Source organism: Micromesistius poutassou (genome assembly GCF_964030765.1).
Source record: "Micromesistius poutassou genome assembly, chromosome: 12".
Lineage (NCBI taxonomy): Eukaryota > Metazoa > Chordata > Actinopteri > Gadiformes > Gadidae > Micromesistius > Micromesistius poutassou.
In genome coordinates, this window is record NC_140282.1 from 3,477,163 (window position 1) to 3,494,243 (window position 17,081).

At 51.9% G+C, this 17,081-nt stretch overlaps 1 protein-coding gene across 1 annotated transcript; it reads left to right on the forward strand.

Annotated features, from left to right (window-relative positions):
* Positions 1-1,347: 1,347 nt before the first annotated feature.
* Positions 1,348-15,583, forward strand: LOC311356110 (plakophilin-3-like; the record flags this gene model as incomplete). Its single annotated transcript, XM_084475882.1, has 13 exons — positions 1,348-1,357; positions 1,466-1,734; positions 3,672-4,423; positions 4,706-4,829; positions 5,303-5,507; positions 6,236-6,410; positions 7,478-7,595; positions 7,968-8,132; positions 9,550-9,732; positions 10,292-10,445; positions 11,098-11,293; positions 12,261-12,348; positions 14,808-15,583. The coding sequence occupies 13 exons, from the start codon at positions 1,348-1,350 to the stop codon at positions 14,847-14,849; spliced, it is 2,481 nt and encodes an 826-aa protein (XP_084332008.1). The 3' UTR covers positions 14,850-15,583.
* Positions 15,584-17,081: the final 1,498 nt, after the last annotated feature.

Below are 17,081 nucleotides of genomic sequence, written 5' to 3' on the forward strand. Positions count from 1 at the left end.
TGAATTATGAGGTGGGTGTATAGGATATAGTGCACTCTAACTCCAGTGAGAGCAGACATCTGGCTGCACTGGGGCTGCACTGAAGATAAGCCGTGTTGTCTTACAGCCTTTTTCAGGAGAAATCTAGAAAGAAAAAAAGACATGTGTCCTGTATGCAGATGTGTATTCCTGGAAGGCGACCCCCCCCCCTTCCGCCCCCCCCCCCACCCAGGGACACGCCCACCCTGGACCCTCTCCACAGTGGTTGGCTGTTAGTAGTTGGCTGTATCAACATATAGGGTAATGTCCAGATAGAGACAGATCTTAGACTGACCAATCAGGGACGAGGTGCTGTGGACTTCTGGTCTCCGCTCTGCCTCATGCCTCGAGTTTCACAACATTGAACTCCAGCACTCAGCTCAACCTGGTTCACACACTGTCTGTTTAAAGTATATGTTATCTATTAGTAATGTCTGTCTCTGTGTGTGTGTGTGTGTGGGAGTGTGTGTAAGTGAGTGCGTGCAATTCTGTGTGTGTGTGTGTGTGTGTTCAACCGGACCCTCCCTTGATCCCCGTGACCTGTTGGTTGTTCTGCAGAGTGTCAGAGCTCAGGCATGCAACCTCCCCTCTCCCCCCCTCCCCCCTCCCCTCTCCTCCTCCCCCCTTCCTCCCCTATCCCCCCCTCCCTTTTCCCTGCCTCACTCTTGATTTCTGCTGCCCTACTGGACAATGTACACACACACACACACACACACACACACACACACACACACACACACACACACACACACACACGCACACACTCAGTCTCTCTTCCCTCTCTCAAACGTCTCTGTTCCCTCATACTGATAGCCAGGCCCCCTTTCACCTAGTGTTGTTCCTGGAGCCCAGCCAGCCCGATTCCTCCTCAGCCCGGGACCCTCTGACAGGGGGTCTGGCCTAGCCCCCCCCACCCCAGCCCTTCAACAATTAACGGAAGGACAATGATGATGCTGATTATGATGAAGGTCGAAGTGGCTAAAACTCAGAAGACAAACTCAGCAGTTTGTCTCTGCCCCGCACCACTACTGTACCTTATTACTGTACCTCATTACTGTACCTTTTACTGTACCGGATTCCTTGATCATAATCCTGGCTGGTTGTGTTGTCTGTTTGTAGAAATAGTGTACAGTGTTCAAATGTAAGTGACATTTTGCAAGGCACTCAGACTTGTCAGTTGACTTGAAATGCACCAATCCGTAAAATGTGATATACATTTCTGAGGAGGACTATACTCTGATAGGAGGTGGGCCAAGGTCCTGAGCTGTGGCAGTCAGGAAGCATCGCAGACCGAGTTGAAAATGTTGAAAACATTTAGTTGTTGACAACATGTCAGCCAGTGAATTGACCATGTGGATGTGAGCCCGCTGGGTTGGACATGTGGATGTGAGCCCACTGGGTTGAACATGTGAATGTGAGCCTGCTGGGTTTAACATGTGGATGTGAGCCCGCTGGGTTGAACTGGTGGATGTGAGCCAGTGGGTTGAACATGAGGCTGTCCGCCCGCTGGTCCCACTCCGACCACACGGTTCTGACCGTCTCCTCTCCTCTCTCCTCTCTCCTCTCCTCTCTCCTCTCTTCTCTCCTCTCTCCTCTCCTCTCTCCTCCCTCCTCCCTCTAGTGACAGACTACAGCTCGCCACCTGCAAGGAGCTTCACCGCCAACCACGGCTTCAGCTCGCGGTCCCTGACGCTCACGCCCAGCCGCGTGCTCTCGGTGAGTCCCACTCGCTAACCCCCCACACCACCCACTCTCTAACCCCCTACCACCCACTTTCCAACCCCCCACCGTGCACTATCCAACCCCCCACCGCCCACAGTCTAACCCCCCTACCACCCACTATCATGCACCCAGAGACCGTCTAACCCTGGTCCTACATCAGACTATCATCCACCCAAACACTGTCTAACCCAGCTGTGTTCCCTTCTATCCATCTCACAGTCTAATGAACCCCACATCCATCAGACACACATTGATGCTGTAACTCTAACAGCATGTGTTGCATAACGATGTTTTCTGGATTTTCACTATGTATCGTTGCCAACGAGTGGGGACGATTATTTAAAGAATGCCTTCTTTATTGACTCCATATTGAGCGGAGCAGACCTGTGTTTGTGCGCCAGTCTTAACTCATGGACACACACCCTGTTCTCCCCAGCCCGTCTGTGAGTGCGACAGATGTATCACTCCGTTCGTTCACTCCTTTTTTTAACACTCCGTCACAGCATTTGCTCTCTTGTATCAGAGTACTGTATCACATCAGGCCTGTGTCACTTTGTTTTCTGGTAGAATATCTTCAACTCGTGGGCAGACTGGATTCCTTTCTCTTTTTATGGGGCTCCTGCATTATTCAAGCCAGTGTAACCATCCCTTTAAGAGGCAGTGAGGAGCAGGGGTCTGTGGTCTCTGGGGTCTCGTGGGGGTCTGGGCCCACACACGTCCAGCTGGAGGAGGTCTGGAGACCTGCACTGGAGGAGGCCGATGGAAGGTTTCCTGCTCTGTGTTTCAAAGGACTATTGTTTTGGGAGTCCCCCCCCCCCGACCACGCCTTTAAGCCAGGAAACAACCGACTACCGGTCCCTGGACTGGGATGTGTGATGTTTGATGTTTAATGTTTGATGTTTGATGTGTGATGTGGGGTGTGTGGTGTGTGATGCTAGCTCCATCAGAGTAGTGGAGCAGCCTCATCAGAGTAGATGAACAGCCTCATCAGAGTAGAGGAGCAGCCTCATCAGAGTAGATGAACAGCCTCATCAGAGTAGAGGAACAGCATCATCAGAGTAGATGAACAGCCTCATCAGAGTAGAGGAGCAGCCTCATCAGAGTAGATGAACAGCCTCATCAGAGTAGAGGAGCAGCCTCATCAGAGTAGATGAACAGCCTCATCAGAGTAGAGGAACAGCCTCATCAGAGTAGATGAACAGCCTCATCAGAGTAGAGGAGCAGCCTAGCCTCATCAGAGTAGAGGAGCAGCGGCCCGCCTACCTGGCCTCTCTGAGCCCTGAGGAGACGGCCGCTGGCCCGCTGGTGTCCAGCACCACACATCCATGCAGAATTTCACAAGGGCTCTAGACGGCTCAGTTTAGTAGGTGACGGTGGGCCCCTGGAGTGGGAGGGCCAGGGGCCCGACACGCCTCATCATCTCCAGCTTGAGATAGTGAATCATACCGACCAACAGAGCCATGCTAGGCAATTCTTTTAGGTGATTAATATTTACAGATTTGATACTGAAGCACGGACGTACAATCAGATCCAATCCAAACTCTGGACAGTTTGATTTGATTCTGTTCAATTCTGCATCACTGCTTTGGTTGTACAGATTGTTTTATAAAGTCGTTTTTTTTAACCTGTGGTTGTACCTTAGAACGGCTATATCTCAGTCTAACTGTTCTTTGACCAGCATCTGTTTTAGAGCTCAGCCGCTTCGGATTTGCCATCCGGTTGGTCGAATTCAAAGGTCTACGTCGTTCGTAACAATAGGAAGGTCACTGGGCAGGAAACGCTGGGGAAAAACTGACCACAGTCTGTGGCGGTCGTCATCACTGCAGTGAATTAGATGAATGCAACACCACATAATATGAATTTACAGCAGATTCTGTTCAGAGGTTTAAGAAGGTTCTATTTTCTATCCCCCCCCCCCCCCCCCCCCCCAGGTCGCCACCGCCCCCCTCCCCTCGGCCTCCTTCTCCTCCCGCTCGGCCGTAGAGGCGGAGCACAGCCGCAGCTTCCGGATCAGCCAGGGCAGCTCCACCCTCCACAGCGTCCAGGGGGGCTTCAGCGCCGGGGGGGTCCACCAGGGGGGCCTCCACACTGGGGGGCCCCCCCCGCAGCCCCGCAACCGCCGCTCCAAGTCCCTGTGCCAGGAGGACATGGAGGACGTCCAGATAGGGGTGGGCCTGCCCCCCAGCAGCAGCGCCCACCACCACCAGGCGCCGGCCGGGGGGGGCGGGATGCGGCGCAGCCTCAGTGGGACGCTGGCCCGGGCGGGGGGCGGGGGGTCCACCTGGCAGGACGAGCTGGCTTTCCAGCAGACCTACAAGGGCCCCTCCCACCGCACCATCAGCCGCATCACCAACCGCCAGCAGCAGCAGCACCAACAGCAGACCCACCAGCATCAGCAGCAGCACCACCACCTCCAGCAGCACCAGCAGCAGCACCAGCAGACCCTCCTGAGGCCCGACTGGGCGCCGGATGGCTGGGCCGGGACGGGCAGCCGGTCGGGCACCATGTCGGGGGCCCGCTGGGGGGGCCAGCAGCAGCAGCAGCAGCAGCAGTACGTGGTGGGGGCCGGGAGTTACCAGGAGCCCCTGTACCGGGCCGCCTCGGTGCACAGCGTGCGGAGCGTGGGGCGGGGCGTCGACCTGATGGACCGCGCCTCCAACCACAGCATGGACAAGCTGGGAGGGTGAGGGACAGGCCCCCTGTAGCCGCTAGCTATGGCTAATGGTCTCTCGCTCATGTTTTGAAACACAAAGCTGTGGTCGTTAAGAAGCCACACAAATAATTGATGGTACAACTTGAGATAAAGTGTGTGTGTGTGTGTGTGTGTGTGTGTGTGCGTGCCTGTGTTTGTGTATGTGTGTATGTGCCCGTGTTTGTGTATGTGCCCGTGTGTGTGTGTGTGTGTGTGTGTGTGTGTGTGTGTGTGTGTGTATATGTGCATGTGCCTGTGTGTGTGTGTAAGCAGAATGCAGAGTCTGAACGTCCCCACGGCGGTCCGCTACCTCCTGGAGAGCGACCCGTCCGTCCAGGTGCTGGGGGCCGCCTACATCCAGCACCAGTGTTACCATAGCAACGACGCCAAGAACCAGGTGAGCCCAGAGTCGAACGGGCGGCCATCTTCTGACCGATCGATCTCTACATTTACATTACATACATATGTACATTTATCAGACGCTTTTATCCAAAGAGACTTTCATTTATCAGAAGAAAGAGAAACAACAAAATGTCGTTGTCGGTACAGTAAGGATGTTTATAGAACCAAGCATTAACAATTGCTAGGTTAACCCATTCCCTGCATACAACAGAGATAGCTAGGATAAGATGCTACACGTTGCTACTATCTTTAAGTGCCAGGACGTACAACGTACAATAATTGTGTCAGAGGGGAGTGGGGGCATTGGGGGGGGTAAGGTTAGGGTTAGGGTAAGGGTTAAGGGGGGAGGCTATGCAGAGTCCAGGTGAACTCTGAACAAGTGAGTCTTGAGACTTTTACTGAAGCTGGTGAGCACACCGCCCCCTCCCCCCTTCTCCCTCCCCACCCCTCCCCCCCTCTCCTGGCCAGGTGCGGACTCTGGGGGGCATCCCCGCGCTGGTCCAGCTGTTCTCCAGCGAGAACCAGGAGGTGCAGCGCTTCGCCTCGGGCGCCGCCCGCAACCTCATCTACGAGAACGCCGACAACAAGGCGGCACTGATCACAGCGGGGGGCGTGGCCAAGCTGGTGGAGGCGCTGAGGGAGCCCGACGAGGAGCTGCGCAAGAACGTCACGGGTGAGGAGTGATGACCTCATAAGAAGAGGGGTCGTAATGAGATGTTGGTGGGGGGGGGGTACGGGGGGACTGTCTCGAGGGGCGGCACCAAGCACGGCACCAAATATCACTGGATAACACTACTCACAACAGATAGATTTCATAAGCTGAAATCTAACACAACACAACACTAACACAATTGGATAACACTACGACCAATCAGAAGAATACAAGGGGTGTCGTATCCAGACCGGCAGAGCTAACCAATAGATAAGACTCTTGCCGTATCCGGTCGGTAAAACAGCAACGCTTTTGGCCCGCCTATATCAGATACACCGATGTGATTGGTTAATGTTCTGGGCCAGGGGAATCGGAGAGTGGGTATATTGCTCATTCCCAGAGTGACTCACTGAGCAAATTCAAATTGTGCTCTCGCGAGAACTCTGGATTTCCAGGGTAGGGGGGAACAGGGAGGGGGGACGGATTAGAGGAGGGAACATGGGGGATGGGGAGGGGGGGACACAATAAAGAATAAATCTTCCCTGGAAAGATGGAGTCCCTGGGAGCGTCTTGTTCTGGGAGCTCTGCTGAGTCAACAGACTGAAACCCAGACTTAATGAAACCCAGGGTGAACTGCGCTACGCCGCCCCCCCCCCCCCCCACACTGTGCTGCACCCCCCCATCCCACTGAGCTGCACCTCATCCCTGGATCTCCTCCTCGCTGACGTCCACGGCGTGTCTCTCCACAGGCATCCTGTGGAACCTGTCGTCCAGGGAGAACCTGAAGGAGAAGCTTTCCCGGGAGGCCCTCCCCGAGCTGACGGAGCGCGTGCTGGTGCCGCTCTGCTGCACCCAGGACTCTGGTGCTATCCTGCTCAGCCCCTCCGAGGAGGACATCTTCTACAACGCCACCGGCTGCCTCAGGTACCCTAGGGGCCCGTTAAAGGTCCCGTGACATGCCACCGGGTGTGAGTGTGATTAGCCGTTAGCCGGCCCCTTATGACATCACAGGTGGGCGTGTCCACCTGGATGTGTGACTGGATAGACGAGTAACGTTTGCTACAGTCCACTGGGTAGGCTGATAGACTGATGTATCCAGCGCACATCTGGTGGACACGCCCACTTGTGATGTCATAAGGGGCAGATTCACACCACACCTGGTGGCATGTTATGGGACCTTTAAACATCTGTCCTGGGGGGGGGGCGTGGGGAGTATGACTGATACTCGTGGAGTGATCCTGGCCAGAGGCGGAGGCTCTCTGTGTGTTGACGGCCGCGTGGCTCCCGTCCACGGCCTCCGCTGACATGGAGCCTGTACTTTTAAAGGTCAACATCGAGGAGCACATTTTGTAGTTTTCGTACCACCTGACTTGTATGTATAGCATAGCATAGCATAGCATAGCATAGCATAGTATAGTATAGCATAGCATAGCATAGCATAGCATAGCATAATATAATATAGTATAGTATAGTAAAGTATAATAGTATAGCATAGTACAGTGTAATTGATTCCATACACGGGGGCTACAGCTGGGACTGGTGATGTTAGAGGAGTGAAGGTAGGTCCATGTAGCTCTGCTGGGTGAGGTCAGATGACCAGGGCTAAACCGTGGAGCGACAGAGGGCTGCCCCACGCGGTGGTGTTGCTGCTTCACTTACAGATTATAGGTGTTGTTGCTGCTTCACTTACAGATTATACTGTAGGTGGTGTTGCTGTTTGTTTAGGAGGTTCCAGAAGTTTAGAGCTTCACCCACAGAGTCTTAGAATCGCTGAAGTAATTTGAATCGCTGAAATAAACAGTTTATTTGTGTTCAACTTTGTTGAATGAACCATGCATAAAAAACACCCTGTCCTTTGTTAAACCCTCACCAAAAGCATAATACAAGGGATCTTTTCCCCCAGCAGTGCATTTCGTCAGACATTTCGGCAGAGACCAAAACATGGGCTGTGATCCATGGCTGACATCATGTGTTCGTGGCCCGTTGTTTAGAAACCTGAGCTCTGTGAATGAGAGGACGCGGCAGAAGATGAGGGAGGTGCGGGGGCTGGTGGACTCCCTGGTGGCCTACGTGAAGAACGCTCTGCAGGAAGACATCGCCAACGACAAGGTACCACCTCTCACCCCCCCTCCTCCACCGGGGCCCCCGGCCTAGCCTGGGCTCTCCCTCCCTCCACCGGGGCTCCGGCCCTAGTGAGGCATGGAGCTCTGCTGGTCTACACTAAACCTTCTGAAACAAGTTCATGTGCTGTAGTTTAAGTACACTGGAGAAACAGGCTTTGAGTTGAGATACATAGAGTGGGCGGTAGGAGGTAGAGAGGTACGGGGTTAGAGAGTGGGGGGGGGGGGGGGGGTTAGAGAGGTAGGAGATTAGAGAGTGGGCGGTAGGGGTTAGAGAGTATTTACTTCCTAACACTAGGGCAGGCCATGTTTATTGACCCTTCCCCCCCTCCCCTCCATCTCCTCTCCCGGTTCTCCACAGGGGGTGGAGAACACGCTGTGCATCCTGAGGAACCTGTCCTACCAGCTGTACTCGGAGCTGCCCCACTCCACCCGGCAGCGCCTGGAGGGGCCGTCGCGCGCCAACGCCGCTAAGGGCAGCCAGGCCATCGGTTGCTTCCCCCTTCAGAGCAAGAAGCTCAAGGAGGTGAGGCCCGAGGGGGGGGGGGGGAGGATAGTGACTTCTTCAGGAAGGCCTCGGGGTGGTGAATCTACAGATGTACCCTTTTCTAGAGTCCAACTGTGGTCCAAGTTAACGGACCGGAGGGTGATAGTGAGCCTACCAGCGAGCTAGGGTTAGCGAGCTAGTTAGTGAGCTAGTAAACTGTGAGCTAGGGTTTGCGAGCTAGTTAGTGAGCTAGGGTTAGCAAGCTAGGTAGTGAGCTAGGGTTAGCGAGCTAGTAAGCGAGCTAGGGTTAGCAAGCTAGATAGCGAGCTAGTTAGCGAGCTAGGGCTAGCGAGCTAGTTGGCGAGTTAGGGAGTTAGGTTGGCTAGTTAGGGAGCTAGGGTTAGCAAGCTAGGTTTGCTAGGTAGCGAGCTAGTTAGCGAGCTAGGGTTAGCGAACTCAGGGTCCCTCTGGACTGCTTCTCGTCTGTTCTAGGTACCCGGTACCCGGGAATGGCAAGCAGACTGAACTAGTGAGGATAAGTTAAGTACCTGTGTCCTGTGTCCTGGTTCCTGAGCCAGCAGACCCATAATCAGTGTTGAGAGCCAAACCTGTGATTGTCCTACGATGACATCTTTGTGAACATGGTTCAAAGTAGTAACTTCATATCATAATAAACATAATAATACACTTTGGTGCCACAAGGAATAAACTATAGCGTGTTGAGTTATAAATCACAAGTAAGGATCAAAGTAGGGAAACGATATTTGTGTCACAAAATAGTGAGAGATGCAAAGTTGTCTATTGAAAACCAAAGAACTATCGTAGTTCTTTGGTGAGCTGCTATTCCGGTGTGTATACCTAAACGCTCTTTACACCTGGGCATGAACCTGTTAGGGTCCTCTTGCTAAGACACTCCAGCGAGAGTCTCACCTGGTGTCCTGGAGGGACGGGGAAGAAACCCAAACACTGGGTTCCACAGGGGGAGTCGCCTTACAGCGGCCAGTAGGAAACAGGATCAGCTTTCTGCTCGCTCACACGGAGAGAAGCCAATACCCTGCTGATGCATGGGTGCTCAGGCCGGCTTTACGGGGGGGACGGCCGGGAGAGGACCTTTAATTCACTCGTGATTAAAGGTCCCTCATGGCGAGTTAACGCTCTGGCCTTCGCAAAGTCAGAGCAAAGCAAACAGGCTTGGAGGGGTTAGACGTCATGCAACACCATGGCAACCAGCGCACACACAGATCTGTTAGAGGATGAGCTACTGACCACGTCATCGGCGGTTTATAGGAGCAGGGTGCAGCACCTAACAGGAAACGGACTCATAATGAAAAAGAGAAAGTACGCAATCCAGCGTGTGAACTCATGTGGCCTGCTGGGCTCTTCCTGAAATTCCTCTTCTTCTTTCTCTCTCTCTCTCTTCCCCTTCTCCTCTTGGTGGCCGGCCGCGTCCCCGCAGCGGGACCCCGAGCTGACCTCCATGTTCTCCGAGGTGTCGGGGAAGCCGCGGGGGGCCGAGTGGCTGTGGCACCCCCAGGTGGTGGCGCTGTACAAGGCCGTGCTGCAGAACAACACCAGCAGCTCCGTGACCCGCGAGGCCGCCCTGGGGGCGCTGCAGAACATCACCATCGGAGAGTCCCGGGTGAGGACCCCAGCCGGACCCCCTGCTACGGTCTAGGGTCCGTGGTCTGATGACCTCTCCCCGGTGTGGTCACATGACCTCTGCCCGGTGTGGTCACATGATCTCTCGCTGGTGTGGTCACATGACCTCTCCCCGGTGTGGTCATATGAACTCTCCCCGGTGTGGTCACATGACCTCTCCCCGGTTTGGTCATATCCTCCTCGTGTTATTTATTCACGGTGCACAGCCCAACATTCTTTCGCCTCGACGTTGACTGAGGTCAGCGCAATCCACACAACGCCGTGACTTAACCTCTCCTCCCTCTTTCTCCCCCGTCCCCACCTCACACCCTCCCCATGCCCACACCACCTCTCCTCCCTCACCCCTACACCACCCCACCCTTGTCCTCACCTCACACACCCCCCCCCCCCCCCCCCCTCTCTCTCCATCCCTACACCACCTCTCCCACCTCTGCCCTCCCCACCTCACCCTACTCCCACAACCCCGCACTCCTACCCTACTCTACCTCACCCTTTCCCCCGTCCCACCCTCACCCCCACACTCACCCCCACCCGTGCAGTGGCCCTGGGTGCTGAGCTACGTCATACTGGAGCAGGAGCGCATGCTGCCGCTGCTGCTGGAGCTGCTGGACACGCGCAGCGAGGTGGAGATGAGGCCGCTGACCGGGCTGCTCCGCAACCTGGCCCGCCACGCCCGGGACAAGAGCCACATGGGTGAGGACCCACTCACCAGGACCTGGGCGGGGCCGGTGGGGCTGGTTGTAGCGTCTTATCCTAGCTATCTTTGTTGTATACTGAGAATGGGTTAACCAAGCGATTGTTAGTGCTTGGCACTTTCTATGAACATCCTTACTGTACCGACAGCCATATATTGTTGTTTCTCTTTCCTCTGACAAATGTACGTATTGTAAGACGCTTTGGATAAAAGCATCTGCTAAATGCCCTCAACTTAAACTTAAATGTTATCCACAAGTTTCCTCGGGTGGTTACTGGGGAAACGTTTGTGGGCCACACTTCAAGCTGTGCTTTTAGCTGATCAGCTGGCAGGCTAATCACATCACTGTATATAGACGCTCTGCTGCTGAATAAAGTGATGGCTTTAAAAAGCTTGGGAACAACGTGTGCCGTTCGAGGATGTACTTACAACCGGACAAAACTAAATAACTGAATTAATGAATGACAGACGGCGATTGTTTACATAGATCTCGTAGTAACCGGTAGTGAAACCCACAATTAGCGCAAAGCATCACGGGGCGGTGGAAACTTGTGGATAGAATACCGACCTCCACTAGAGTCCCTCGCCCTATGACCCGACACCAGGGACCTTCTCAGGCCATAACGGTCCGACCGTTGTCTCCCCTCCCAGCCAAGAGCTCGGTGAACGTTCTGGTGGCCAAGCTGCCGGCGGACGGCCACCAGAAGGACCCCGGCAGCGAGGTGGTGGTGAACCTCTGCGGGGCGCTGAACCAGCTGGTGACGGGCAGCTCGCTGGCCGCCCGCGACGTCACCTTTTTCGACGGCATTCCCAAACTGCTGGCCATCAAGACCTCACATGACAACAGGTAGGAGACTGTAGGGGACCCACGGCCGTTAGGTAACGAGCTAATTAACAGGTAGGAGACTGTAGGGGACCCACAGCCGTTAGGTAACGAGCTAATTAACAGGTAGGAGACTGTAGGGGAGCCTTTAGGTAACGAGCTAATTAACAGGTAGGAGACTGTAGGGGAGCCTTTAGGTAACGAGCTAGTTAACAGGTAGTAGACTGTAGGGGACCCACGGCCGTTAGGTACCAAGCTAATTAACAGGTAGGAGACTGTAGCGGACCCTTTAGGTAACAAGCTAATTAACAGGTAGGAGACTGTAGCGGACCCATTATGTAACGAGCTGATGAAGTCATTAGGTAATGCGATAAAACATCCCTGAAAAACCAAGACAAGCACAGTTGTCCCGAAGAATACAAACCGAGAAACGAGTGCTAGACACATCAATCACGCTAGGCTAACACCCATTCCTACCTGGTGCTGAGTCGTGTGTTCCTGTTGTATCTGTGATATCACCAGTATGGTTGTTTATTTTTTCATTTATATTAATGGAGCACAACTTTTCACCATTTTCCGGATTTCAATGTTGTCATCAGAGACCACCAGGCCCACTCTACTGGCTTTACTGGTTTGAGCCTGTTTATATTGTTTTTTTGTCAGCCTGCAATTTTGTGTAGTTCATTTGTAAAGGATTACGCCTCATAAACCGGGGGAGTGTTATTATTTTAGTTTTATCACTCACTCCCAAGATGCTTCTACGAAACAGCTCCCCAGCCTCCACAGCTCGACAGGAAAGAGCTCGTGAAAAGGAGCAAATTCCACGGCTCAGGAAAACACCACTCAGATTACAATTCCCTAGGGACGGAAATAATTGTTGGACACGTCCCAGATGAGTCAAGTTCAGCACCCTTGGTTCCCCCTGTAGTTCTGTGTGTGGTTGTGTGTTCCATCCCATCTGGGCGTCTGAGTGTGTTGGTTCTGTCCTCAGTACCGGTGGACTGAGGGCAGCCAAGGCTGCGTCGACGGTGCTGCTCAACATGTTCCAGTACAACAAACTGCACAAAGACTACAAGCTGGTGAGTGACGACGTGCGCTGCTCACCCCAACGCACTCTGGGTTGCTGTTTGAGTCTTGGTTCCTGTTGCTGAGGTATCTAAAGATGGAGTGTTAGAATAACTAGGCTGATGAAGACATTAAAAAACATGGAATGGTAAATGGTAAACGGACTGCATTTACACCACGCCTTTCTAACCAGTGGCAACTCATAGCACTTTACAATATCGCCTCACATTCACCCATTCATGCACACATTTACACACCGACGGCGGTGTCAACCACGCAAGGCGACAGCCAGCTCGTCAGGAGCAGTCAGGGTGAGGTGTCTTGCTCAGGGACACCTCAACACTCTGGGAGGAGCCGGGGATCAAACTAGCAACCTTCCCGTTACCAGCCAACCCGTTCTACCTCCTGAGCGACATGCTGCTCCACCACATAATGAAGAGTGCACCATGGCAAATACCGAAGAGCTCTGCTGGATAAAGCTCATCTATTGTCGTTCTGCTACTTTGAACTAGTTCCTACTTTATTAAGAAATCCAAACATTCTCATGTACATTTCGTAAGAAAAACAGACTTTTTTCTAGTTTATATTAAGAGAACCCTGGTGGGTTTTCCCATTAGTCATCAGACATACGGCCACGGCCCTTAGACTAGCCAACCCAAACGACTATTGCTTGGGAAGTGACCAGTCACTTCCTGTAGGGAGAGGATGTGATGAAATTGGAGTGGAGGTAGACCCAGGCCTGACCGTGTTGTTATGTTTTGCTCTCGGACACCGCCAGATGTTTTTTCTATTTCCACTCTGCCCTCCTCCACCTTTTTTTTTTCCTTTAGCTCCGTTGACCTCATCTGTTTTCCCTTTGTCGCCGGTCAACTCCCTTCAGCGTTAGGGAGCTCCATTCCTCTTAGACATTCTGGTTATTGATATTCCTGAGTTTTGTCCTGTAGTACTGTCCGTCCCAACAGGTACAGGTACTCTCAGCCGGCCCCAGCCTCTCCTGAGACCCCCCCCGCTGTGTGGTTGAGTGAGTGATGAGGGATGAGGAAACTCCAGCTGATTGTTATCTCCATGTTACAATTCCATCGCATTCTCTTGCCTGGAAGTGGACACACGGAGCACCTCGCCCACGCTGTCATTCCTGTTCAGCTGTGAGGCTCATTCACTAGACTTGGGCGCAGTCCCATCTCTCTCCCCTTAACAAGAACACTTGCTTTGAGGGCCCTTAGCTGCAAGTCAGCTACTGAGCTGGCTAGTGTTCAAGGGTTGATTTTAAGGGATAGCACTCCCCCTTGCTCCCTTAAGTATTGGGACACCCTACCCCTTCGCGGGAACACGCAAAATCTAGGGTTAGGGCTCAAATCTAGGGCAAAGAGGAGAATTGGGACAGAGCCTTGATGTGATTCAAGGACCCTTGCATTTACCCTCAGCCCCTTAAAACATTGTATGGAATGATAATCGTTTAATATGGGGGGTTTTCTTAACGTACAAAACATGGCGTGTAAATGAGTGCAGAATAAAAGGCCAGCTGTGTTGCAGCCAGCGGAGCGAGAGGCAGAGAACACTGAGCACACAGAGGCTGTCATGCCAGCCTCTGAACCATCGGGTGAGAGACGGCTGGCTCCACTTCACAGACCAGCAGGTCGGCTCAGGCCCATGGAAGACGAAGGCAGTGCGTTTTGATAGATGACATCTGCTGGCCTTTACATATGAATATCGCTGAATATCACAAACACAGTTATTCACATCGTGGATGAAGAGCAGAGCAGCTAATTTTTAATCTCTGTTCTCATTAGCACTATCATCTGTCCCTGGTTGAACTTGTTTATCTTGTGTCTGCTGCTGTGATTGGTCTATTTTTCGGTAGGCTGCTCCTTTCTGGCCTGATTCCAAGTAACCCCACATCTCAGGACAGCGCTAGTGTTCTGTGGCTCAGGGTTTAGCTCGGCGGGGCGTGTGTTGTCCTCCAGAACACTGAACCTAACCGACTCTGGGTCAGACCGGTGAAATGTGGGGAATGTCACAAAGAGCCGCTGGCCCTCCGACGGCTCCCTGTCAGTGGGGGAGTCCTGGGTCTCCTGGGTTCTGGCTCCGACCAGTGTACTCTTCCCATAAAGCATCTGGCTCGTACTGGTGTTCCCTTCCCATAAAGCAGGGGCCCGCCAGCCCCCCCCCCCCCCCCCCCGCCCCCAGGCAGAGCAAACAACAGTGTTCTGTTGTGTGGGCAGAGTCCAGGTTTAGTCTCCCAAACCTCACACCATGTCTCAAAAAACATGTTTCTCATGCAGTAGTCAGTAATGCTTCTGTACTTCTTCTATACTTCTTTTAATACAGAAACATAACATACTACCTTGAAATGAATAAATACACAATTTAAGGGTATGCATCACCTTCTTTACTTTCAGTTTAGTCAGTTGTACTTTTTGGTGTGTTTACCTCACTTCCACTAAACCCTTTTTTGTCTCGTTAACGGTTTCAGAAGGGATTTACCAGGAAAGACTTCACAGAAGGCAGCGTGTGAATAAGCTGGCCGTAAGCCCCCCTCTGAGACTGGGCAGGACCACCGAGAAGCAGAACACAGACCAGAACGACGACGTGATGTTCAGCACATGGCTGACTTTGAGCTTACGATGCATGCGACCACGGTTGAAGAAGGAAAAACACGCTGACACGATTGAAGAGCTGAATGACAGCAGTGTGATAATCTGATAAACTGGGGATATTTCTCTCCTTTCCCTCGAACCACAAAAGGCACTTAACAAAGTAGACATAATTTTTTTTTTTTGTGTGTTTGCATACATAGACGTTAAATATGACCCAATCTGTGTGATTTTCTGCTGTTTTTCCTGTGTTATTTGACATGTTAACAATATACACATAATACATAATTCATAATTCATGGCTTACTTCTGCAAAAGGTGAATCTTTAATTGGCTTATCCTTGTTCCTTTACATTGAGGTACTACCTGATCTGTGCATTAATGGGGAGGAGCAGGAGAAAGATCATAACATGTAACATGTGACGCAGCAAGGGTGAGATATCTTCTGGACATCAACAGGCAGGCACACAGTCAGGTCATTACATAACCCGGGTTCGGCTGTCCCTGTGGTTTGATGAACAGATTGCTTTATTGTTGCGTTTTTTTTGGTAATAATTATAAGTTGGCTTTATCTGTTTTTTTATTCAAACAATCTAATGCTGATAGAGATGTACATGTTTCACGGATTGTGCGACATTAAAAGCAATAACCTTTGGGTTGGATTGATTGTCATTAATGTTCTATAGTTTGTGTAGATATATATATATATATATATATATATATATATATATATACATACATACATACATTTATTCATACACATAGTGTTTGTGTGTAGGGAAATCCATCAATCCAATTTGTACTGTCGTGTCGTGTTTCTTTTCATAATGTCTTACACTCATTGTTATGAATAGTTTACACTGCTCTTATTGAACACATGGGAAGTCAGTATTTACATAATTCATGGGTAACTTCAGTCAACGTGATAGAGTACCACTAGGGAAACCCAACGGTGGCAGTACTGCAGCAATCCCACATTAACAGTTAACAGTTCACTGTAGCAGTAAGCCTGTGAACAGACTGGGATGCAGCTGGCTGAGAGGAGGAGAAGACTACCCTGGAAATCCAGAGTTCTCACGAGAGCACAATTTGAAAATGCTCAGCGAGTCACTCTAGGAACGAGCAATATAGGCTACTCACTCCCCGATGTGAACATTAACCAATCACATCAGTCAGTATGTTTACATGCACAACTTAATTTGATTAAAGCCATAGTTCGACTATGCTCCTGCAATTGTCTGCGTATACATGGCGGTGAGTAAATCGATTCATTGGCCGAAGCGTGTCATGCCCCGGTACTTAAGGTGGCGCTGTACCCATTTCAACTAGTGGTAATAGAGCCACCGGTTGACCTCTTTACATCACCAGCAACAACAAACTCTACACTTCGGGTCCATAATCATTTCGTCTCTGTCGTATGCGGACTCTTCTGGCTGCTCTGCCGGCGGAGGAGTCTGCATACGACCGAGCGTCAGAGAAATTATATGGACCCGAAGTGAACTGACAGCTGAATTAAAAGTAGGCCTACATGTTTTTCAAAATGTTTCTCATCTACGAGGTTGTAAAATAACTACGATCTTTAGTCATTCATTGCGCCGCGGCCGAACTGACGGGGTATTCTCTGATATTATGAATCTTACAGACTGCGTCTGGTTCTCCGACTCTCTGGTACTTCCACAACAAGTAAAGACTCCTAGTGGGGTTTATCTTGCCCACGGGGGAAAGGGAATTGGGGGAAATTAACTTTTAAGCTTTGACTCTATGAAGTCCAGATTGAAACGAACATGGAGGAGAAAGCGATGTTTCAGCAGACAGCTGTCAGTTCACTTGGGGTCCATATCATTTCTCCGACGCTCCATTGTTCTGACCTCTCCGTCGTATGCGGACTCCTCCGCCGGCAGAGCAGCTGTCTACTGAAAACATCTTTCTCGAATGCCACCTGAGTTTGTTGTTGCTGGTGTAAAGAGGTAAACCGGCTCTATTACCACTAGTTGAAATGGGCACAGCGCCACCTATCGTACCGGGGCATGACACGCTTTGGCGGGGGGGGGGGGGGGGAGGGTGAGAGAGGGAAGTGTAGGGGAAGACCAAGGGGAGGCCACAGCTGCGTGTAGCTCTGGTCAACGGGAAGCAGTAGCGGCCTCACGGAGGGG